This window comes from Nerophis lumbriciformis, linkage group LG22 (assembly GCF_033978685.3).
Source record: "Nerophis lumbriciformis linkage group LG22, RoL_Nlum_v2.1, whole genome shotgun sequence".
NCBI lineage: Eukaryota > Metazoa > Chordata > Actinopteri > Syngnathiformes > Syngnathidae > Nerophis > Nerophis lumbriciformis.
Window position 1 is genome coordinate 30,369,959 of NC_084569.2, and position 27,528 is coordinate 30,397,486.

At 35.7% G+C, this 27,528-nt stretch overlaps 1 protein-coding gene across 10 annotated transcripts in view; it reads left to right on the forward strand.

The window, feature by feature from the left end:
• The window catches only part of nfixb (nuclear factor I/Xb), a 527,883-nt gene that overhangs the window by 113,860 nt on the left and 386,495 nt on the right, over positions 1–27,528 (forward strand). For all 10 annotated transcript variants that reach the window (XM_061973664.1, XM_061973667.1, XM_061973665.1 and 7 more), the window contains one exon: positions 7,113–7,196. In XM_061973664.1, the coding sequence (XP_061829648.1) occupies positions 7,113–7,196 (84 nt within the window). The remainder of the gene's footprint in view (positions 1–7,112; positions 7,197–27,528) is intronic.

Here is a 27,528-nt window from a genome sequence, read left to right on the forward strand (position 1 = left end):
TGAACAAGTGGATTAATAATCCATTTTCTACCATGTTGACAAAATAATAGAATGTTAAATGACACAATATGTCACTGCATATGTCAGCAGACTATTTAGGAGTCTTTGTTTGTTTATTTACTACTAAAAGACAAGTTGTCTAGTATGTTCACTATTTTATTTAAGGACTTAATTGCAATAAGAAACATATGTTTAATGTACCATAATATTTTTTGTTAAAATAAAAACAATAATGGCATTTTTTTGTGGTTCCCTTTATTTAGAAAAGTATCGAAAAATATCAAAATCCATTTTGGTACTGGCACCGGTACCAAAATATTGGTATTGGGACAACCCTAGCTTGAGTCATATTACTCGAGTAAAAGTACCCTTACTTGAGTATTATTTTTGGCTTCTCGACCCACCTCTGCACTTATCAAGCGTAACAACAGCACAGAAGTATTATCATTGCAGTATTTTTCTGTACAGTAGGAAGGTGGTAGGTCACGGTTTACCTGACACATGATACATGACAAATTAGGGTATGCACTATCCGCTTCGGCCGCCAGATGGCAGTCGAGTGTTGAATATCCTAAAATGTGCTTTGTGGCAATTCCAACTTTGCTATGTAGTAGGGTGGTCTCGATACCAATATTATGGTACCGATTCCGGTACCAAACTGTATTTCGATACTTTTTGATACTTTTCTAAATAAAGGGTACCACAAAAAAACTGCATTATTGGCTTTATTTTAACAACAAATCTTATGGTACATTAAACATATGTTTATTATTGCAATCGAAGAACAATTTTGTACTTAAATAAAATAGTGAACATACTAGACAGCTTGTCTTTTACTAGTAAGTAAACAAACAAAGGCTCCTAATTAGTCTGTTGACGTATGCAGTAACATATTGTGTCATTTATCAGTCTATTATTTTGTCAAAATTATGATGGACAAACTGTAAAAATGTATCATTAATCTACTTGTTCATTTACTGTTAATATCTGCTTATTTTCTCTTTCAACATGTTCTATCTACACTTCTGTTAAAATGTAATAATCACTTATTCTTCTATTGTTTGATACTTTACATTAGTTTTGGATGATACCACAAATGTAGGTATCGATCCGATACCAAGTAGTTACAGGATCATACATTGGTCATATTCAAAGTCCTCATGGGTCCAGGGACGTATTTACTGAGTTTATAAACATAATATGATTTTTTTTTTTTTAAAGAAAAAAGATTTTGTGACAATAAAAAATATTGATATAATCATAGTAGTATCGCCTAGATACACTCTTGTACTTGGTATCATTACAGTGGATGTCAGGTGTAGATCCACCCATGGCGTTTGTTTACATTGTGACGCTGGTGAGCTATTGTATTCTCCTACGGTGTGTAGTGAAGCATGTTTAGCTATTCCTCGTCCTGCAGGGATAATGATACTTGTAAGAAATGTACTTTATTTGTCGCCATGGAGACAAGGATTAGTGATTTAGAAGTCGCTAAAACACTGCCGATTGCGGATGGATGTTAGCTGCTAACTAGCTAGCCATGTCTTAAAGCATCTCTTCCTGAGGGTGTTTCAGTGTTATAACTTCACCTGTATTGTTAGTTTTTAAGCCAAAATGCGTCCGTTCTCCCTTTTCTGTCTACACACTGTGTCTGCTTGTAAGTACTCTGTGATTGTGTGCTGCCGAACATGCTCCTCTGCTCGTAAAACCAGCAATGTCACGATGTGACGACGTGCCGTCATGCCTGTAAAAAAAATATATATTGGGAACCGGTACTTTTCAAACAGTATCGTACCGTTTTTGATTAATTAGTACCGCAATACTATACTAGTACCGATATACTGTACAACGCTACACCGTATTTTTCGGAGTATAAATCGCTCCAGAGTATAAGTCGCACCGGCCGAAAATGCACTGGAGTATAAGTCGCATTTTTTGGGGAAATGTATTTGATAAAAGCCAACACCAAGAATAGACATTTGAAAGGCAATTTAAAATAAATAAAGAATAGTGAACAACAGGCTGAATAAGTGTACGTTATATGAGGCATAAATAACCAACTGAGAACGTGCCTGGTATGTTAACGTAACATATTATGGTAAGAGTCATTCAAATAACTATAACATATAGAACATGCTATACGTTTACCAAACAATCTGTCACTCCTAATCGCTAAATCCCATGAAATCTTATACGTCTAGTCTCTTACGTGAATGAGCTAAATAACATTATTTGATATTTTACGGTAATGTGTTAATTTCACACATAAGTCGCTCCTGAGTATAAGTCGCAACTATGACAAAAACTGCGACTTATAGTCCGAAAATACGGTATTATTCTTATTATTCTTATTATTATTGGCTTTTATCTAGTTTGCACTTTGTCTGTATTATTACTATCATCATTATCATTGCCTCATTATTTCTATTTTCCTATTGTAATGATGTTAGATCTGTGTTGTTGTTGTTGGGGACAAGTGTTATAAATTAGCTTTGGCTACAAACACTATGATGATTGGATGACTGTTTCAGATATCTATGTTTCTGTATCTGTCCCTATTTCAAATAAACCTAAGAAAAAAAAAAGTTAATCCACACTAAACTCTGTCATCCATGTCTTTATGGACCTTGCTTTGTGCACTGGTGCACAGTCCTGTTGGAAGAGGAAGGGGCCAACTCCAAACTGTTCCCACAAGGTTGGGAGCATGGAATTGTCCAAAATGATTTGGTAAAGTTCCTTTCACTGGCCAAGCCCAACTACTGAAAAACAACCCCACATCATAATTCCTCCTCCACCAAATTTTATTATGGTAAGAGTAATTCAAATAACTATAACATATAGAACATGCTATATGTTTACCAAACAATCTGTCACTCCTAATCGCTAAATCCCATGAAATCTTATACGTCTAGTCACTCACATGAATGAGCTAAATAATATTATTTGATATTTTACGGTAATGTGTTAATAATTTCACACATAAGTCGCTCCTGAGTATAAGTCGCACCCCCGGCCAAACTATGAAAAAAAACCTGCGACTTATAGTCCAAAAATTACGGTATGTAGACTGGCACTTTCCATTATTTCCACCGGACTGCATTGCAAAGTGATCAACACCCCTCTTCCTCTCAGGCGAGATCATATGAATCCCTTCCATACATTTTTCTGTGGAATATTTTTTATTTATTTATTTTTTACATATTTCCGTGTTTTTCCGCAATACCAAAACGTGTGTTTAGTGCCAAACCTCAGTGGCAGTGTGCTGGCTCCATGTGTGCCACAGCGTGTGAATGATTTTTGCTGAATCAGCGAGCGATGCAGGTGAAATGGCAGAGACAGGAAATGCCATTGTGTTGGGGGCATTGTGTGCCGCCACAGCAGCGAAACACTTTGCTCCCCATTCAAGGGGCAATGACTGGCGGGGCCGCTCAGGACACGGGCTCAAACCGGCGACACACACCATTGAGCATAGGGAGTGTGTGTATGTGGTGGGACCTTTTCTCCTTTTTAAGGATTTGGTACAGTGTTACAGACAAATACTACGTACAGTACTGTAAAAAAAACATGGATACCAGTTATTTTAATTTTCTCATTGTCTTTCGTTATTAAAACTAATCCACAACTTAACTTACAAAACACCCTTGAACCTCGTCCAAGACTTAGAATCAAACTACTGAATAAATACTGTACAAAAATACCGACTTTTTGGTCCTTTCAGTACATTTGTATTTTATTTTGGCCATACTTTTTTTTTTGTGTTACTCTATTTTACGTATTTTGTTTTCATGTTAATTGTTCAAATGTTAATGTCCAATTCCTACATATAACAAAATATAGGTCATTTTTAAAGTGCATATTGTTTTTTTTTTTAAATTTTTTATTGTTTTCTTTTTTTTTTTGCGCAGAGCTTTCAACAAAAATACCAAACATGTATTTTTTATTATTTTAACCCTTTGAAGGCTTTTTGATCAAATTAGTAAAATAGCTCCTGTTATGCAAATGTATACTAATTTAAAAACTGCAACATAGTTTGTTTGAAAAGCCCTCAAAATGGTCAAAATGTAAAGAAGAAACTCTGTAAACTTCAGTCCCAGACAAAAATATCAAACACTTATTTTTGATTTGATTTGATTTTAACCCTGTGAAGGCTTTTTGATCATATTTTACAAAAACAATCAATGAACTTACCAAATACCAAACATGTATTTTTTTTTAAATTATTTTAACCCTTTGAAGGCTTTTTGATTAAATTAGTAAAATAACACCAGTTATGCAAATGTATACTAATTAAAAACTGCGACATAGTTTGTTTAAAAAGCCCTCAAAATGGTCAAAATGTAAAGAAAAAACTCTGTAAACTTCAGTCCCAAACAAAAATATCTAACACATATTTTTGATTTGATTTGATTTTAACCCTGTGAAGGCTTTTTGATCATATTTTACAAAAACAATCAATGAAGTTGCCAAATACCAAACATGTATTTTTTTAATTATTTTAACCCTTTGAAGGTTTTTTGATTAAATTAGTAAAATAACTCCTGTTATGCAAATGTGTACTAATTGAAAACTGTGACATAGTTTGTTTAAAAAGCCCTCAAAATGGTCAAAATGTAAAGAAAAAACTCTGTAAACGTCAGTCCCAGACAAAAATATCAAACACGTATTTTTGATTTGATTTGATTTTAACCCTGTGAAGGCTTTTTGATCATATTTTACAAAAACAATCAATGAAGTTGCCAAATACCAAACATGTATTTTTTTGTAATTATTTTAACCCTTTGAAGGTTTTTTGATCAAATTAGTAAAATAACTCCTGTTATGCGAATGTATACTAATTAAAAACTGCGACATAGTTTGTTTAAAAAGCCCTCAAAATGGTCAAAATGTAAAGAAAGAACTCTGTAAACTTCAGTCCCAGACAAAAATATCAAACACATATTTTTGATTTGATTTGATTTGAACCCTGTGAAGGCTTTTTGATCATATTTTACAAAAACAATCAATGAAGTTGCCAAATACCAAACATGTATTTTTTAAATTATTTTAACCCTTTGAAGGTTTTTTGATTAAATTAGTAAAATAACTCCTGTTATGCAAATGTGTACTAATTGAAAACTGTGACATAGTTTGTTTAAAAAGCCCTCAAAATGGTCAAAATGTAAAGAAAAAACTCTGTAAACTTCAGTCCCAGACAAAAATATCAAACACGTATTTTTGATTTGATTTGATTTGAACCCTGTGAAGGCTTTTTGATCATTTGCGAAAAAAAACAAAAAAAACTTCAGTCCTCAACAAAAATACCAAATATGTATTTTTTATTATTTTAACCCTTTGAAGGCTTTTTTGAGCAAATGTCACAGGTTTAAATGTTTAAAAAATAACTCCTGTTATGCAAATGTATACTAATTGAAAACTGCGACAGAGTTCTTTTAAAAAGCCCTCAAAATGGTCAAAATTTAAAGAAAGATCTCTGTAAACATCAGTCTTAATAAACAACAATCCTCAACAAAAATACTAAACATGTCATTTTACCCTAACCCTTTGAAGGCTTTTTGATCAAATTAGTAAAATAACTCATGTTATGCAAACTTATAATAATTAAAAACGGTGACACCATTAGTTTAAAAAGCCTTCAAAAGGGTCAACATTTAAAGAAAAAATTCAATAAACTTCAGTCCCAAACAAAAATACCAAACATGTATTTTTTTATTACATTTTAACCTTTTGAAGGCTTTTTTATCAAAGGTCACATGTTTGAATTAGTTAAATAACTTATGTTAAGCTAATTTATACTAATTGAAAACTGTGACATAATTTGTTTAAAAAGCCTTCATAGGGGTCATAATTTAGAGAAAAAACTTAAACAACAGTCCTCAACAAAAATACCAAACATGTCATTTTATTTTAATCCTTTGAAGGCTTTTTGATCAAATTAGTAAAATAACTCATGCTATGCAACTGTATACTAATTGAAAATGGTGACACAATTTGTTTGTTTGTCAAAAGAGTCAACATTTAAAGAAAAAAATCAATAAACTTCAGTTCTCAACAAAAATACCAAATATGTATTTATTATTTTAACCCTTTGAAGGCTTTTTGATCAAACATCACAAGTTTAAAATTAGTTAAATAACTCATGTTAAGCTAATTTGTACTAATTGAAAACTGTGACATAATTTGTTTAAAAAGTCTTTAAAGGGGGTCATGATTTCTAGAAAAAAAATTAACAGTCCTCAACAAAAAAAAAATCAGACTTTTTTTTATTCTAACCCTTTGAAGGCTTTTTGATCAAATTAGTAAAATACCTCATGTTGTGCAAACGAATACTAATTGAAATCTGCGACATAATTTGTTTAAAAATCCTTCAAAGGCGTCATAATTTAGAGAAAAAAACTTAACAGTCAACAAAAATACCAAATATGTATTTTTTATTATTATAACCCTTTGAAGGCTTTTTGATCAAATTAGTAAAATAACTCATGTTATGCAAATGTGTACTAATTGAAAACTGCGACATAGTTTGTTTAAAAAGCCCTCAAAATGGACACAATTTAAAAAAAAACAACTCTATAAACTTCTGTCCCAAACAAAAATACCAAACATGTATTTCTTTATTTTATTTTAACCCTTTGAAGGGTTTTTATCAAATAAGTAAAATAAATCACATTATGCAAATTCATACTCATTGACAACTGTAACATAATTTAATCAAAAAGGTCGAAAAAATTAATTAATTAAAAAAAAAACACATTTCATGTTTGGTATTGGATTATTGAAAAATTTAAGGGGGGGGAGGAGTTTTAAAAATGTTTTACTCTCTTCGAATTTGTAAGTTTTGAAAAATGTTTTTACGCTCTTCAAATTTGTATGGATTTTTCTATCCTCTTTGGTTTGGAACATAATTAAAATTGCACGCACCCAGAGGGTTAAACCAACATTATTACAAATATTACACATTAATTATAATATTTCACTATAGGGGAATAACTGCTATTAAAAAAAAGGTATTAATAGAAGAGAGCCGGTGGTGGAACAATGTACTTTTGAAGCTTTTTTTGAATGATTTAATGTACATTTTTTGGGAGAAATAACCTTTTGTGTTATTATTTCAGGCCACCGAACACTTTCTGTTGAATGAAGAACCCTCCAGAGGTCCTGGGATGCCTGAATGCTTTGTTGTATCAGATTCATACAGGGTATGCATCATCATTATTATTCTTCTTATTATTATGATCGTCATGACTCACTATTACTGGCCAGGTAATTGCGCCACCATTATAATGTCATTCACAGCTCCCGACAAGTCAGCTGCAAACCATTACAATCATTTTTTCCACACGCATATTCCACAAAACTTGAGCCTTTACAAAATCACCTTCACCCCCCCCATGGGAATGACAATTCTGAGCACAATGTGCAGCATTATGTACATTAAAATGGAAATGGAAAACAAAATAGTCCAGGAAAGTGAGCAGTTGATTGATAGAAAAATGGCATTTAAATCAAGAAATGATTCTCAAAATGTACAAAACCCAAAACCAGTGTAGTTGGCACGTTGTGTAAATGGTTAATAAAAACAGAATACAATGATGAAATAATATGAGTCAATAGAGCATTTTATCATTTACTGAATGTAATTTTTTCATTGTGACAGACATAAATACATGTTTTGCATGCTATTGAGTATATTTTAAACTTTATTAATTAATTATGTAACACATTTATTACTATCATTCATTTCAAACTTTTTAAAATTAAAACAAAATAGATATCTGCCTGAGTTATATCAAAGCAAGTTATTCATGAAATTGTACCCTGTAGAAATGACAATAGATTTTACAGTAAAAAAAACAACTATAGTACGGTTTTTCTATTTACAGTAATATGCTGTTAAAACCATTGTAAATTTTATGGTGAAGTTGTGGCGAATCAGCTGCCTTTTTTTTTTTTTTTTACTGAAAAATCGATTTTATTTTTTATTTTTTACAGTGTATGAAATACAAATATAATCAAATGCACAGCAATTTAATTGTATAATATGAGGTGAATTCTTATCCATTTATATTCATGAATTATGTACGTTACAAGCGGCCCTCTTAGGTAACCTTCATTAGGTTATGCAGTTACACAATTGTATTACTATTTTTATTCTTATTTTATTTTACAGCGTAAAAAAAACAATAGTGAAATGTAAGAAAAAAAGAGCAAAAAAGTTGGATGTAATGACAAAAAGTTGAGATATTCTGACTAATAATTAATAAAAAATATTTAATACAAAGCTGACACAAGTTTTGACTTTAAATATATAATATATTTTTTAATAATTTTTGTAAAAATATAAAAATGGCCTAGTTTAATTTTTGGTAGTGAAAGTTTGGACTTCCTGCTGTAAAGTATCATGTGTCCCCCGGGCTGTGGAAATGAAGCATGCAGGCTGTAAGTGCAATAGGCTGCTAAAAGAGCATTTTGTAAGGGAGGGAGGCGGAGCATCAGTCTGCCTGTCTTGGGTTCCGGGGGCAGAGAGTTCAAGAACATCCACAGGAGGGTGTCCTACTCCTCACTAGGAGGTCTGCACTGGGGAAGTGTCCCTGCTGGCTTTTTACGCCCTCCCAAGGACGATGACAATAAAAATAAATGGAGATCACATTGAGCAACACGTTGTTTTTACAGTAGTGCTGTATTGGAAGTTGGGTAAAACATCACAGCAGTCCCGAGATACTATGCCAATTTGCCCCCTAGAGGCTGTGAGCAGTATAGTGACAACACCAAAGCATTAAAGTTGGGCGGTGTCCTGCTTCTATTCTGCTCTTTGAGTGTAACTCCTCTCTTTTTATTTGATTTTCTTAACTTGTGCAAGACGATGGCTGTCATTAATTACTTGTGAGAGGAGCAATCGCATTAAATTGCATGTTTTTTATTATGTACGCGAATTAGCAAACGTGCAACCGGTTTGACTTTTGGATTATTCTGAGTCTACCTAGTTATTTCTAAAATTAAATGTAGTGGTTATGGTTAAGGAATCTTTGGGCATCACTCGATTCGGAATCGTTTGTGTTATTGTTGTCATGACGAGGGGGTTTTCGCAACTTACTGCGAGGATTGTTCTCCCGGGATGCAAACGGACTTTTCCGGACCAGGGTAGCAGGTAGGAACATATTTATTCTTGACTCTCAAATAGGTGAAAACAAAAAGGCGCACAAGGCGAAGGCACAACTTAACGCAGGAAACAAAAGCTAACACTTAGCCTAAACTATGGACATGAAACAAAAAGTCGCTAACTGTGGCATGAATAAACAAAACTTACTTGGCAAGAAACGAGCAGTATGAACAAAGCATGAAACAATCAGCATGAACTATGGTATCTCTAGAAAACAAGCATGAACAGAGCATGAAACAATGGCATGAATACAAGCATGAACTATGGCATGAAAAGAACAATGTCGCCAGACCGACTAACTAGCAACGACAGGCTTAAATAATAGTCTCTCTTGATTAGAGACAGGTGTGACCCGAACACAAGAGACAGGTGAAAATCATAAGTCGTCATGGAATCTAAAACAAACAAGGGAGCGCAAACAGGAACTAAAAGAGTCCAAAAACTAACAAAAAATAACAAACATAATCCAGACCACAGATCATGACAATTGTTTGTGCAATGGCGCCTTCTTTTGGATGAGTTGGCTCACTGCAGGTGCTGCACCTCCTTTTTGTTTAAACTGAGCTATGAACTGGAAGTACAATTGCAGTTCGAGCCCTCCACATTTCTATTCGTATGGATTCTTCATTCATCACACCAAGCAACGTTTAAGTTTTACAATATAACTAAAGTGATTTTTACTTGCTAAACCGTCCCATGTGTGATTGTCTCTAGGAGTGTTTTCATGCATATTTGTACGTGCTATCGTAATGTAATGAAACCAGCAGCACACGTTGGCAGCACAAATATGCTAACACGTTCCCGTGTTAGTATCATTAACTTACAACGGCATTCTTATTGTATTGTTTCTGTTTCGTAAATTCACCAAAGCGTCACCGTGGACTTATTGAGTCTGTTTAGCTGATTGGAGAGCTAGCTTTTGCAGCCAGTGGGTCCGTGACGATGACTTCTGTTTTGTTTGATCAGCCGTTTTACTGCCGTGTTACAGGCACCATTTGCAAACAATTAAGGTATAAACATTCACAAAAAGGTTTCTGCCTAAATAACTAATTTCACAACACATATACACTATATTGCCAAAAGTATTTGGACATCCATCCAAATGATGAGAATCAGGTGTCCTAATCACTTGACCTGGCCACAGGTGTATAAAATCACTCACTTAGGCATGGAGACTGTTTCTACAAACATTTGTGAAAGAATGGGCCGCTCTCAGTGATTTCTAGCGTGGAACTGTCATAGGATGCCACCTGTGCAACAAATCCAGTCGTGAAATGTCCTCGCTCCTAAATATTCCAAAGTCAACTGTCGGTTTTATTAAAAGAAAATGGAAGAGTTAGGGAACAACAGCAACTCAGCCACCAAGTGGTAGGTCACGTAAACTGACAGAGAGGGGTCAGCGGATGCTGAAGCGCATAGTGCAAAGACTTTCTGCACAGTCAGTTGCTACAGAGCTCCAAACTTCACGTGACCTTCCAATTAGCCCACGTACAGTACGCAGAGCGCTTCATGGAATGGGTTTCCATGGCCGAGCAGCTGTATCTAAGCCATACATCACCAAGTCTAATGCAAAGCGTGGGATGCAGTGGTGTAAAGCACGTTGCCACTGGACTCTAGAGCAGTGGAGACGCCTTCTCTGGAGTGATGAATCACACTTTTCTATCTGGCAATCTGATGGACGAGTCTGGGTTTGGAGGTTGCCAGGGAGAACGGTACATTTCAGACTGCATTGTGCCGAGTGTAAAATTTGGTGGAGGAGGAATTATGATGTGGGATTGTTTTTCAGGAGTTGGGCTTGGCCAGTGAAAGGAACTTTACCAAATCATTTTGGACAATTCCATGCTCCCAACCTTGTGGGAACAGTTTGGAGTTGGCCCCTTTCTCTTCCAACTGGACTGTGCACCAGTACACAAAGCAAGGTCCATAAAGACATGGATGACAGAGTTTAGTGTGGATTAACTTTTTTTTTTCTCTTAGGTTTATTTGAAATAGGGACAGATACAGAAACATAGATATCTGAAACAGTCATCCAATGTATGCATCATAGTGTTTGTAGCCAAAGCTAATTTATAACACTTGTCCCCAACAACAACAACACAGATCTAACATCATTAAAATAGGAAAATAGAAAGAATGAGGCAATGATAATGATAATAGTAATAATACAGACAAAGTGCAAACTAGATAAAAGCCAAAAATAATAATAATATTAATACCGTATTTTTCAGACTATAAGTTGCAGTTTTTTTCATAGTTTGGCCGGGGGTGCGAATTATACTCAGGAGCGACTTATGTGTGAAATTATTAACACATTACCGTAAAATATCAAATATTATTTAGCTCATTCACATAAGAGACTAGACTTATAAGATTTCATGGGATTTAGCGATTAGGAGTGACAGATTGTTTGGTAAACGTATAGCATGTTCTATATGTTATAGTTATTTGAATGACTCTTACCATAATATGTTACAATAACATACCAGGCACGTTCTCAGTTGGTTATTTATGCCTCATATAACGTACACTTATTCAGCCTGTTGTTCACTATTCTTTATTTATTTTAAATTGCCTTTCAAATGTCTATTCTTGGTGTTGGCTTTTATCAAATAAATTTCCCCCAAAAAATGCGACTTATAATCCAACGCGACTTATATATGTTTTTTTCCTTCTTTATTATGCATTTTCGGCCGGTGCGACTTATACTCCGGGGCGACTTATAGTCCGAAAAATACGGTAATAATAACACAGACAAAGTGCAAACTAGATAAGAACCAATTAGTAAAAATTTGTACAAACTAAACATGGGAACATGATTGTTGCTCAACTAGCCACACTTTTGTTTGTTTTGAGTGACAAGTGCAGTTATACTTTTCAAAGTGTCAGGTAGAGAGTTCCATAGTTGTGGTCCTTTTATTGAAAAGGCAGTCTAGGCAAAAGATGTTCTACGGAATGGAACGCAACAGTTGTCTTTTGACGTTGCTTGACTGGCCTGCACAGAGTCCTGACCTGAACCTGATAGAACACCTTTGGGATGAATTAGAACGGAGACTGAGAGCAAGGCCTTCTCGACCTCACCAATGCGCTTTTGGAAGAATGGTGGAAAATTCATATAAACACACTCCGCAACCTTGTGGACAGCCTTTCCAGAAGAGTTGAAGCTGTAATAGCTGCAAAAGGTTGACCGACATCATATTGAACCCTATGGGTTAGGAATGGGATGGCACTTCCAGTTCATATGTGAGTTAAGGCAGGTGGCCAAATACTTTTGGCAATATAGTGTATCTGCGGCTAATACATGGGAAAATCGTTTCCATATGAGTTGGGAAATTGTGTTAGATATAAACGGAATACAATGATTTGCAAATCATTTTCAAGCCATATTCAGTTGAATATGCTACAAAGACAACATATTTGATGTTCAAACTGATAAACATTTTTGTTGTTGCAAATAATCATTAACTTTAGAATTTGATGCCAGCAACACGTGACAAAGAAGTTGGGAAAGGTGGCAATAAAAACTGATAAAGTTGAGGAATGCTCATCAAACACTTATTTGGAACATCCCACAGGTGAACAGGCAAATTGGGAACAGGTGGGTGCCATGATTGGGTATATAAGCAGCTTCCATGAAATGCTCAGTCATTCACAACTAAGGATGGGGCGAGGGTCACCACTTTGTCAACAAATGCGTGAGCAAATTGTTGAACAGTTTAAGAAAAACCTTTCTCAACCAGCTATTGCAAGGAATTTAGGGATTTCACCATCTACGGTCCGTAATATCATCAAAGGGTTCAGAGAATCTGGAGAAATCACTGCACGTAAGCAGCTAAGCCCGTGACCTTCCATCCCTCAGGCTGTACTGCATCAACAAGTGACGTCAGTGTGTAAAGGATACCACCACATGGGCTCAGGAACACTTCAAAAACCCACTGTCAGTAACTACAGTTGGTCGCTACATCTTTAAGTGCAAGTTAAAACTCTCCTATGCAAAGCGAAAATCATTTATTAACAACACCCAGAAACGCCGTCTGCTTCGCTGGGCCTGAGTTCATCTAAAATGGACTGATACAAAGTGGAAAAGTGTTCTGTGGTCTGACGAGTCCACATTTCAAATTGTTTTTGGAAACTGTGGATGTCGTGTCCTCCGGACCAAAGAGGAAAATAACCATCCGGATTGTTATAGGCGCAAAGTTGAAAAGCCAGCATCTGTGATGGTATGGGGGTGTATTAGTGCCCAAGACATGGGTAACTTACACATCTGTGAAGGCGCCATTAATGCTGAAAGGTACATACAGATTTTGGAGCAACATATGTTGCCATCCAAGCAACGTTACCATGGACGCCCCTGCTTATTTCAGCAAGACAATGCCAAGCCACGTGTTACATCAACGTAGCTTCATAGTAAAAGAGTGCGGGTACTAGACTGGCCTGCCTGTAGTCCAGACCTGTCTCCCATTGAAAATGTGTGGCGCATTATGAAGCCTAAAATACCACAACAGAGACCCCCGGACTGTTGAACAACTTAAGCTGTACATCAAGCAATATTGGGAAATAATTCCACCTGAGAAGCTTAAAAAATGTGTCTCCTCAGTTCCCAAACGTTTACTGAGTGTTGTTAAAAGGAAAGGCCATGTAACACAGTGGTGAACATGCCCTTTCCCAACTACTTTGTCACGTGTTGCAGCCATGAAATTCTAAGTTAATTATTATTTGCAAAAAAAAAAAAAAAGTTTATGAGTTTGAACATCAAATATGTTGTCTTTGTAGTGCATTCAATTGAATATGGGTTGAAAAGGATTTGCAAATCGTTGTATTCCGTTTATATTTACATCTAGCACAATTTCCCAACTCATATGGAAACGGGGTTTGTATGTTTTCTTCTAAAATGTGTTAAGTGCGGCTTATATCTCGGTGCGCTCTGTATGCCATTCATTAATTGACATTTGTACATGCGCCTCTGCAGTCAAAACGGGGCTCACCCAAGGAGTGTTTGGATCCATCCGCAGACACAATTGCCTTGGTCAGAAGTCAGTTTTTACTGCGCTCCTCTGACCAGGCAGGAGTCTTTGGCAGGTCACCGCTCCTATATTTGGAGCCACTTAAAGCAGCGCCAGATAGACCTCGAGCCAGCAGCCACAACCACACTTCGCTTTCTCCCCTTTGCACCGGAGCGACAGCTGGGTGTGGCTTTATTACTACCTTTGCTATCAAACAGTGTAATCAGGCAAATTGGGATTTCCATCCCCGATCAACCTGTTTGCACAATTCCTCCCGACAGCCGCTCTGCTGCGTGTATATGGTTAGAAGCCTCACTTCCGCTCGCAGAACGCTCGATACCACCGTCCGGCCTGCTCTGCAGCGGCGATGGGTATGCATATTTGCAGCGTGTGAAAAGGCCGAGCTGCGTCAGACACAGCCAGCGTGGGCATATGGCTTTAGCATGTGCTCCTTAATGAGAGATTTACTCACATCTACCGCGAAATGTGTGCCTCGTTTGAGGAGGGCTCGCATGTGTTTCGTGCAAGCGGACCCTTTTAAAGGGATTAAGATCTGTGTTCAGCCGCTCATAACCTTTTGCACTCCTGCGGCGTTTAATGACATGCCAAAAACACTGAATTCCTCAGTTGTAGGTTTTATGAGGTGGTGTGCTGTTGTTACGGTGGCATGGTCTATTTTTGGGGGGGGTTTTCTATGCCCCACTTTTCATACGATTTGGTTTTAGACCAAACCAGGGGTGTCCAAACTACCTCCCGTGGGCCAAGTGCGGCCTGCAGACATCTTCAAATTGGCCCCCGAGACGTCATGAGTTTAATTAGGAATCTTACCCGGATTAATTTTAAAAGTCTGACATCCTTGATGCTGCGTTTGGTCGACATCAAGTGGACATCATGAGTTTTTCAGGTCAATTACCTCTAATTATGCCTGAGAAGAAATGTACTTATACAACCTAATGCAAACAACCTTCCCGAGTCATGGTGAAAAAAAAAAAAAAGAAAAAAAACTCCAACCAACACAACATTTTAACTAGAGATGTCCGATAATATCGGTATCGGTTTCAACCTCCCGATTTTCCCGGGAGACTCTCGAATTTCAGTGCCGCTCCCGAAAATCTCCCGGGGCAACTATTCTCCCGATTTCCACCCGGACAACATTATTGGGGGCCAAACTGCCTTTAGCGTCCTCTACAACCTGTCGTCACGTCCGCTTTTCCTCCATACAAACAGCGTGCCGGCCCAGTCACATAATATATGCGGCTTTTACACACACATAAATTAATGCAATCATACTTGGTCAACAGCAATACAGGTCACACTGAGGGTGGCCGTACAAACAACTTTAACACTGTTACAAATATGCGCCACACTGTGAACCCACACCAAACAAGAATGACAAACACATTTCGGGAGAACATCCGCACCGTAACACAACATAAACACAACAGAACAAATACCCAGAACCCCTTGCAGCACTAACTTTTCCGGGACGCTGTGTTATGGTATTTTTTTTATTTTTTTGTCATAAAAAAATACAATCATGTGTGCTTACGGACTGTATCCCTGCAGACTGTATTGATATATATTGATATATTATGTAGGAACCAGAAATATTAATAACAGAAAGAAACAACCCTTTTGTGTGAATGAGTGTAAATGGGGGAGGGAGGTTTTTTGGGTTGGTGCACTAATTGTAAGTGTATCTTGTGTATTTTATGTTGATTTAATAATTAAAAAAATATATATTTTTATTTATTTATTTATTTATTTATTTTTTAATTTCTTGTGCGGCCCGGTAACAATCGATCCATGGACTGGTACCGGGCCGCGGCCCGGTGGTTGGGTACCACTGCTCTAGTATACTCTGGACTGAAGCTTTGTTCCTTCATAGTTTTTGTAGCTGTTGTTTTGAGGCATGTTTAAAAAAAAATAATGCACTTTGTGAAAGTCAAAGTATAGTATTTCCCATAGTTGTAGTGGGTATTAGCATTATCTCAGGGAGAGCAAGTCCCAAATTCCAAGATGCTGCCTTGAGGCATGTTAAAAATAATAGTGCACTTTGTGACTTCAATAATAAATACGTTGTTCCATAACTGGAGTTGAAGTTGTTCTCTTATTTTGGAAAACCTTGTTTTTGATTGATTGATTGAAACTTGTATTAGTAGATTGTACAGTGAAGTACATATTCCGTACAATTGACCACTAAATGGTAACACCCCAATAAGTTTTTCAACTTGTTTAAGTCGGGGTCCACGTTAATCAATTCATGGTAAAGTTACATTGTTTAATGCATCCAGCGGGGCATCATAACAAAATTAGGCATAATAATGTGTTAATTCCACGACTGTATATATCGGTATCGGTTGATATCGGAATCGGTAATCAAGACTTGGACGATATCGGAATATCGGATATCGGCAAAAAAGCCATTATCGGACATCTCTAATTTTAACAGACACTGAACTTTGTGGATATTACTAAAACGCCCAATCTCCATCAAAAATTCTAAATGACACCCACTTAATAAATCCATTACAAAGCATGATGGGAAAAAATGCAAAACACTCTTCCAACTTATCCGTGTTTGATGCATTTTATTTAGCTGCTTGATATTTCTGATTGATTACAAAATGTTTAGGTCGTCACGGAAATAAACATGGTAGGAGTTGATTAATAATCAATTTTTACAGCTTGTCCTTTTTAATTTTGACAAAATAATGGAATGATAAATGACACAATATGTTACTGCATACGTCAGCAGACTAATTAGGAGCCTTTGTTTGTTTACTTACTACTAAAAAAAAAGTTGTCTAGCATGTTCACAATTTTATTTAAGGACAAAATTGCAATAATAAAATATGTTTAATGTACCATAAGATTTTTTGTTAAAATAAAGCTAATAATGCCATTTTTTGTGGTCCCCTTTATTTAGAAATGTATTGAAAAGTATCTAAATACATTTTAGTAAAGGTACCAAAATATTGGTATCGGAACAACCCTACATTGTAGTAATAAAATAGGCAGCAACGATTGAAAATTATAGCAAAACTCTGTATATACCAAGATACTAAGAACTAATTACACACAGCCTTTAAAAAAAACACTTAAATCATAACCAATTATGTAAATTTGCGATAAAATCAAATAGACTGCGTTTCTGTGGGAAGCACACTTTTTAAATCAAATACAACTGCAAAATAGGCACCATTTTGGACAAGTAAAATTGGGGGTCGCCACTTTTCTCAATCAATCAATCAAAGTTTATTTATATAGCCCTAAATCACGAGTGTCTCAAAGGGCTGCACAAGCCACAACGACATCCTCAGATCACACATCAGGGCAAGAAAAAACTCAACCCAATGGGACACAATGAGAATACAGAATACTTTCAATACAGTAAATAAAGCTACTCTTTCTCCGCTCATCGCCGTCTTCGCCAACAATTGTCGTCAACGAAGCGAAGTCAAATGTTCATGTATTTATTTCCTTCCTCATTTATATGTATTGATGCATGTCAATAATTAGACTATAAAAATGGGAGCCATTACCTCCCTGCTTGGCACTCCGCATCAAGGGTTGGAATTGGGGGTTAAATCACCAAAAATTATTCCCGGGCGCGGCCACCGCTGCTGCCCACTGCTCCCCTCACCTCCCAGGGGGAAATCAAGGGTGATGGGTCAAATGCAGAGAATAATTTCGCCACACCTAGTGTGTGTGTGTGAAAATCATTGGTACTTTAACTTTAACTTTAACTTTAATTACTGTTTTTTTATATATATTTGGGCGTCTGGAACGGATTCATTGGATTTGCATTATTTTTTATGGAGAAAATTGCTTTGGTTTTCGTACGTTTCGGTCTCCGTGGGACCTTTTGGAGCGGATTACGAAGGAAAACCGAGGTGCCGCTGTACTGCACGACCACAGAGGTTCTCCCGCTTTGACTTTTTGGCTGTTGTGTGCAGTAACGGGCCACACGGAGCCCAAATATCTTTATTTGGCCTGCGGAGGCTTGTGGTGTAAACGCACAAGCGGCAGGCCTCGTAAATCTCCCATGTCAGGCCCCGAATTAGATCCTCTTCGTTACAATGACTTCACTCCCACCCAAAATGTCGACCATATATGTGGGATTTCATCCACGAAACCTCTCTCGCTGTTTTTCCCCCCCGTTTTTGTTCAAAAGATGAATCAGACGCTACCGTGTGTGTGTGTGTGTGTGTGTGTGTGTGTGTGTGTGTGTGTGTGTGTGTGTGTGTGTGTGTGTGTGTGTTCTTGTATTTGTACCCTTCTTGAGACATCAACAAGGAAAAGTACCTTCCATATGAGGACCGGTGAATAAGTTAGGACCGAAATCATGGTCCCAATCCGGAAAACCATTGCATCTAATATAGAGCCAAATACTAGAGTCTGTGAACATTGCTCCAAAGTCAGGATTTTTTGTTGATTTAATGTGCATACAAAAGTAAACCTTGCCAGGTGCAAAGGCAGCAATATATGATAAAACAAGATGGCAGCTAAAGGACTTTCCTATTCATCCCCGAAAAAACCCGCCAGGTGAACAGCTGATTTTACGACTTCCGGTGCTGAGACAGCCCGCGTCCCATATGTGACCATAGGATGAACAAATACACTACAGTATTAAGACTATAGTGGCCGTTAACCGTTAGCGTCTACAGCTGAGTTGCCCAAAGTGCGGCAAAGGGGCCATCTGTGGTCCGTGACTCCTTTGTCATCGGCCTTAAGCACATTACAAAAAACAAAAAATAGAGATCTCATTTGCACCCCTGGTGGTGAAATATATCAAAATTAGGATGGTCCCAAAAAGGAGGGATTTTTCAATGTGACCGTGTGTCGGTTTTAAAAGTGCTCCCCCTCTGGTCAAAATATGCAATAACAAGTGTGTGTAAGAAATTGAAATGCGCACCCTTTGGACAAAATTAATAAAACAATATATATATATATATATATATATATATATATATATATATATATATATATATATATATATATATATATATATATATATATATATATATACATACTGTAATAACTTGAAGTAAATAATGCAGATTAAAAACCAATTAGACACACACACACACACACACACACACACACGCACACAAAGATGTGTCGACTTTTTTCTTATAAAATTGAGAAAGATTTGTCATATTCTTTCTGTTTCTGTAATATTGCAATATTTTCTTGTAAAATGATTACTTTTTTAATGCCAAATGGTGACTTTTGTCATATAAAATTCTGACTTTTATCACAATATTGCCAATTGTTTTGTTGTTCTTGTAAAACAGTGACACTTTTTGAGTAAAATTACGACTTTTGTCACAATTTTGCCAAGTAAAATTCCGATTATTATTATAGTATCGCCAAAATTTGTCATATTTTTTGTTTTTTTAATATTGCAATATTTTCTTGTAAAATTATTACTTTTTTAATGCTAAATGGTGACATTTGTCATATAAAATTCTGATTTTATCACAATATTGCCAATTGTTTTGTTGTTCTTGTAAAACAGTGACACTTTTGGAGTAAAAATTACGACTTTTGTCACAATTTTGCCAAGATTATTATTATAGTATCGCCAAAATTTGTCATATTCTTTCTGTTTCTGTAATATTGCAATATTTTCTTGTAAAATTATTACTTTTTTAATGCTAAATGGTGACATTTGTCATAAAAAATTCTGACTTGTATCACAATATTGCCAATTGTTTTGTTGTTCTTGTAAAACAGTGACACTTTTGGAGTAAAAATTATGACTTGTCACAATTTTGCCAAGTAAAATTCCGATTATTATTATAGTATCGCCAAAATTTCTCATATTCCTTGTTTTTTTAATATTGCAATATTTTCTTGTAAAATTATTACTTTTTTAATGCTAAATGGTGACATTTGTCATATAAAATTCTGACTTTTATCACAATATTGCCAATTGTTTTGTTCTTGTAAAACAGTGACACTTTTTGAGTAAAATTACGACTTGTCACAATTTTGCCAAGTAAAATTCCAATTATTATTATAGTATCGCCAACATTTGTCATATTCTTTGTTTTTTTAATATTACAATATTTTCTTGTAAAATTATTACTTTTTTAATGCTAAATGGTGACATTTGTCATATAAAATTCTGACTTTTATCACAATATTGCCAATTGTTTTGTTGTTCTTGTAAAACAGTGACACTTTTTGAGTAAAAATTACGACTTTTGTCACAATTTTGCCAAGTAAAATTCCGATTAATATTATAGTATTGCCAAAATTTGTCATATTCTTTCTGTTTCTGTAATATTGCAATATTTTCTTGTAAAATTATTACTTTTTTAATGCTAAATGGTGACATTTGTCATATAAAATTCTGACTTTTATCGCAATATTGCCAATTGTTTTGTTGTTCTTGTAAAACAGTGACACTTTTTGAGTAAAATTACGACTTTTGTCACAATTTTGCCAAGTAAAATTCCGATTATGATTATAGTATCGCCAACATTTGTCATATTCTTTCTGTTTCTGTAATATTGCAATATTTTCTTGTAAAATTATTACTTTTTTAATGCTAAATGGTGACATTTTTCATAAAAAATTCTGACTTGTATCACAATATTGCCAATTGTTTTGTTGTTCTTGTAAAACAGTGACACTTTTGGAGTAAAAATTACGACTTTTGTCACAATTTTGCCAAGTAAAATTCTGATTATTATTATAGTATCGCCAAAATTTCTCATATTCTTTGTTTTTTAATAATGCAATATTTTCTTGTAAAATTATTACTTTTTTAATGCTAAATGGTGACATTTGTCATATAAAATTCTGACTTTTATCACAATATTGCCAATTCTTTTGTTGTTCTTGTAAAACAGTGACACTTTTCGAGTAAAATTACGACTTGTCACAATTTTGCCAAGTAAAATTCCAATTATTATTATAGTATTGCCAAAATTTGTCATATTCTTTGTTTTTTTAATATTGCAATATTTTCTTGTAAAATTATTACTTTTTTAATGCTAAATGGTGACATTTGTCATATAAAATTCTGACTTTTATCACAATATTGCCAATTGTTTTGTTGTTCTTGTAAAACAGTGACACTTTTGGAGTAAAAATTACGACTTTTGTCACAATTTTGCCAAGTAAAATTCCGATTAATATTATAGTATCGCCAAAATTTGTCATATTCTTTCGGTTTCTGTAATATTGCAATATTTTTTTGTAAAATTATTACTTTTTTAATGCTAAATGGTGACACTTGTCATAAAAAATTCTGACTTGTTTCACAATATTGTCAATTGTTTTGTTCTTGTAAAACAGTGACACTTTTTGAGTAAAAATTACGACTTTTGTCACAATTTTGCCAAGTAAAATTCCGATTATTATTATAGTATCGCCAAAATTTGTCATATTCTTTGTTTTTTTAATATTGCAATATTTTCTTGTAAAATTATTACTTTTTTAATGCTAAATGGTGACATTCGTCATATACAATTCTGACTTTTATCACAATATTGCCAATTGTTTTGTTGTTCTTGTAAAACGGTGACACTTTTTGAGTAAAAATTACGACTTTTGTCACAATTTTGCCAAGTAAAATTCCGATTATTATTATAGTATCGCCAAAATTTCAAAGTTTTCTTATAAAATTGTGACTTTTGTCGAATAAACTTACGACTCTTTCATAAAATTGCCCAAAATTCTAAGCTTTTCTTGTAAAATTGCAACTGTTATTGAGTAAAATTCCAACTTTTATCATAATATTGCACAAATGTTCAGTTTTTCTTGTAACATGTTGACTTGCGTTGAGTAAAATTACGACATTTATTATAAGACCGGCAAAATTCTAAGTTCTTGTGAAATTGTGACCTTTTTCTTGTGAAATTCCAACTCATTTTTCACAACAAGCTGTTTTATATTTGCATAGTTTGTATGTATTATTCATGTTGTCAAAACAAATCTTTATATATCTAGAAAGGGTGGTTCTAAAGAGGTAGGCATTTTTCCTCGGGTCTCAAGAAGGTAACAAATACAAGAATGTGTGTGTGTGTGTGTGTGTGTGTGTGTGTGTGTGTGTGTGTGTGTGTGTGTGTGTGTGTGTGTGTGTGTGTGTGTGTGTGTGTGTGTGTGTGTGTGTGTGTGTGTGTGTGACATGCACACAGTTTCTTCACTATGGTATTTTGATACTGCATGATTATACAGTACCTCTGTTCTCAGTATTTGGCATTATTTTTCCTTTCAGCTCCAGTGTTTGGCTTGGCCTGGCTTTAAAAGTACAGATGTGGCCTCTGGACAGGGTGAAAAATGGTTCAGTGGATAAATAGTCTTCACTTCATGAAATAATGCGCCTATTCACACATCCCGCCAATGAATGAATGAAGGTGTTAAATCCAGAGCTCGGGTGAAATTATTGCATCAGGAGCTGCAACTGAACAACATTTGTCATATTTTCACGAAGCCCAGTTGGACTCGATTGGTTTTGGGCCATTCCACTGAATCGTTGCTTTTTGACATGTGTCCCACTCCCTTGGAGAGATGAGAATTTATGATAAAATACATTTTTATGAAGCAAAGCGTTCTGCATACGGATCTGATTGCATATTTAATCAATTAAACTTAAAATATGAATTTAAACTACTTTGAACATCAGCTAAATAGCCTTTGTTGTTTGTCCCTGTTTCCTTAAATTAGACATTCCCATCAAATAGGGTTGTCTTCATACCAAAATGTATTTCAATACTTTTCGATACTTTTCTAAATAAAGGGGACCACAAAAAAATGGCATTATTGGCTTTATTTTAACAAAAAATCTTAAGGTACATGAAACATATGTTTCTTATTGCAATCGAAGAACAATTTTGTACTTAAATAAAATAGTGAACATACTAGACAACTTGTCTTTTAGTAGTAAGTAAACAAACAAAGGCTCCTAATTAGTCTGCTGACATATGCAGTAACATCATTTGTCATTCTATGATTTTGTCAAAATTATGAGGGACAAGCTGTAAAAATGTATTATTAATCTACTTGTTCATTTACTGTTAATATCTGCTTATTTTCAGTTTCAACATGTTCTATCTACACTTCTATTAAAATGTAATAATCACTTATTCTTCTGTTGTTTGATACTTTACATTAGTTTTGGATGATACCACACATTTAGGCATCGATCCGATACCAGGATCATACATTGGTCATAATTTAAGTTGTCATGTGTCCAGGGACATATTTCCTGAGTTTATGAATATAATACATCCATCCATCCATTTTCTACCGCTTGTCCTTTTCGGGATCGTGGGGGGTCGCTGGAGCCTATCTCAGCTGCATTCGGGCGGAAGGCGAGGTACACTCTGGACAAGTCGCCACCTCATCTCAGGGCCAACACCATACTTGCCAACCCTACCGATTTTTCCGGGAGACTCCCGAATTTCATTGCCCCTCCCGAAAATCTCCCGGGGCAGCCATTCTCCCTAATTTCTCCCGATTTTCACCCGGACAACAATATGGAGGGCGTGCCGTGATGGCACTGCCTTTAGCGTTCGCTTTTCCCCCATACAAACAGCGTGCCGGCCGAGTCACATGTTGTATGCGGCTTCTACAGACACGCATGAGTGACTGCAAGACATACTTGATCAACAGCCATACAGGTCACACTGAGGGTGGCCATATAAACAACTTTAACACTGTTACAAATATGCGCCACACCAAACAAGAATGACAAACACATTTCGGGAGAACATCCGCACCGTAACACAACATAAACACAACAGAACAAATACCCAGAATCCCTTGCAGCACTAACTCTTCCGGGCTACAATATACACCTCCGCTACCACCAAACGCCGCCCCGCCAACCCCGCCCCCCCACACCTCGAAGAATCAGGCCATGGGAAGGTCACAAGTATTTGATTTGATATATTTTGGTATTCTCAGCACAGTTTTACCTATATTTGATGATGTTTATTTTCAAAACATTTGTTTTGTTGTGTCACTGTAATGTGGTTAGTCTCTACATACCACTAAAATACATGTTATATGGCAACATTTCATGCTCATTTGATCAGAAAAACACACTCCTGTTACTGTGAATCCTGTTTAGAGATGTGACGTTCGCGAACGAATCAAGTCATTTGAGTGGCTCCTTTAAGTGAACGATAAGAACCGATTTGCATTTGTGAGACGTTTTTTTTAATGCACATGCAAGATGTGTTTGCCACCTGACTAAGGCTGATGTTCTTAACCTCTTTGACCTCGAGGCACCACTTTTCCACTACAGAGGGGGCCCCGCTCAAATATTAACAAGGAATTAATCATCTTACTTTTGATTTTAATCGTAATCATTAATTATATCTAACCTACTTAGAGTTTGCAACCTTGTCAAATGATATGAAACCACGGGTTAATCACAAATAGTATTATTTATTTAACACATGAACCTTAGATATGGTCAGGCTGATTAGCAAAATAAGTACTAATCAAATATACTGCATAAAAAGAACTCATGAATAACTGATGAAAAATAGATGTACGTACAATTATGTTGTGCTAAAACAAATTAAATGAATTAATAATACATGTTTCTTAACTAAAGTGTCAGTAAAAGGGAAGTGCAAATGAAAATACTGCTTCACCAATTTAGTCATAATTCTTGCGCTTAACAAACGTGTATTACAACTGACAACCCATATGGACCACAGTTGAGATATGTTATTTGGGCATCCACCAGAGGGCGCTTGTCCCCCAACAATGGGCCCCGCCCTATGGTTAGGAAACACTGGACTGAGGAAAATCAGAGTCAAAGGAAAAAAAGACGGCATTTAAATTCAATTTTCTGGTTTATGGTTTGATCAGGGTATGTAAAGTAATTCAAGCTTACACACCAGGTAGGATAGTGTCTTAATTTTTATTATAGCTTTATTTATACTTTTATCTGTCTATCTGTCTATCTATCTATCTATATGCATTTTATTGTGCTAAAATATATATATATATATATATATATATATATATATATATATATATATATTTTTTTTTTTATATATATATATGTATTGCAGTAACGGGCACATTTATAATGACATTTAATATTTACATATTTTGATCATTTTAAGCATATATTTAAAAAATGCATCAATGTTTGTTTGTTTTTTTCTCTACATCACTGATTATTACTCACTGCAGACTTTATGAGAGCCAACCAACATCTTAAAAAATCACTTACTGTACAAGATCTGCTGTGATTAGGATGCAGACTGCTCGGATGTTCATATATTCCATTTAGATGAAGAATGACTCATAATCCTCGCCAAGAAAAGGCAGGTGGAACCAAGTGTCTTTTTTGTTGTTCTCGCCATTTTTCGGGTCTAAATTGGCTGTCAAAGTGTACCAACTTGTCGGAGTACGTCCTCATCCTTCAACTATCCAGGTGAGAGGCATGATTTATGATGTAGAATAAAGTTTGACGAGCAAGGAAACGAGGAAGCAGCTGATCAGTCGATCATGTCAACATTGGCACGCAAGCTCAAGTTCACGGTGCCGCTATAAATAGTTTGTCTGTGTTAGCACTTATAATAACAATATCACTAACACTTGGTTAATATTCACGTCACCAAATGTAAATAGAGTATTGTTGGCACTTTTTGGATGTTTTTTATTGGGTTTTATGAGCGGAATAGAGGACCCCCTATTGACTCCGCAGTAAGCTGACTTTTATTTACGTTTATTTACGAGTTAGAATGCATTAAAAGACAATCATTGGTACTTTAACTTAACTTAAAAGAAAATAAATCTGTCGTCATGCCTTTCATAATGATTGTTAACGATAGGCATATGAGTTGGGAAATTGTGTTAGATGTAAATATAAACGGAATACAATGATTTGCAAATCCTTTTCAACCCATATTCAATTGAATGCACTACAAAGACAAGATATTTCATGTTCAAACTCATACACTTTATTTTTGTTTTGCAAATAATAATTAACTTAGAATTTCCTGGCTGCAACACGTGCCAAAGTAGCTGGGAAAGGGCATGTTCACCACTGTGTTACATCACCTTTTCTTTTAACAACACTCAATAAACGATTGGGAACTGAGGAAACTAATTGTTGAAGCTTTGAAAGTGGAATTCTTTCCCATTCTTGTTTTATGAAGAGCTTCAGTCGTTCAACAGTCCGGGGTCTCCGCTGTCGTATTTTACGCTTCATAATGCGCCACACATTTTCGATGGGAGACAGGTCTGGACTGCAGACGGGCCAGGAAAGTACCCGCACTCTTTTTGTACGAAGCCATGCTGTTGTAACACGTGCTGAATGTGGCTTGGCATTGTCTTGCTGAAATAAGCAGGGGCGTCCATGAAAAAGACGGTGCAGCATATGTTGTTCCAAAACCTGTATGTACCTTTCAGCATTAATGGTGCCTTCACAGATGTGTAAGTTACCCATGCCTTGGGCACTAATGCACCCCCATACCATCACAGATGCTGGCTTTTGAACTTTGCGTCGATAACAGTCTGGATGGTTCGCTTCCCCTTTGGTCCGGATGACACAATGTCGAATATTTCTAAAAACAATTTGAAATGTGGACTCGTCAGACCACAGAACACTTTTCCACTTTGCATGAGTCCATCTTAGATGATTTCGGGCCCAGAGAAGCCTGCGGCGTTTCTGGATGTTGTTGATAAATGGCTTTCGCTTTGCATAGTAGAGCTTTAACTTGCACTTACAGATGTAGCGACCAACTGTATTTAGTGGCAGTGGTTTTCTGAAGTGTTCCTGAGCCCATGTGGTGATATCCTTTAGAGATTGATTTTGGTTTTTGATACAGTGCCGTCTGAGGGATCGAAGGTCACAGTCATTCAATGTTGGTTTCCGGCCATGCCGCTTATGTGGAGTGATTTCTCCTGATTCTCTGAACCTTTTGATGATATTATGAACCGTAGATGTTGAAATCCCTAAATTTCTTGCAATTGCACTTTGAGAAACGTTATTCTTAAACTGTTTGACTATTTGCTCACGCAGTTGTGGACAAAGGGGTGTACCTCGCCCCATCCTTTCTTGTGAAAGACTGAGCATTTTTTGGGAAGCTGTTTTTATACCCAATCATGGCACCCACCTGTTCCCAATTAGCCTGCACACCTGTGGTATGTTCCAAATAAGTGTTTGATGAGCATTCCCCAACTTTATCAGTATTTATTGCCACCTTTCCCAACTTCTTTGTCACGTGTTGCTGGCATCATATACTAAAGTTAATGATTATTTGCAAAAAAAAAAAAAGTTTATCAGTTTGAACATCAAATATGTTGTCTTTGTAGCATATTCAACTGAATATGGGTTGAAAATGATTTGCAAATCATTGTATTCCGTTTATATTTACATCT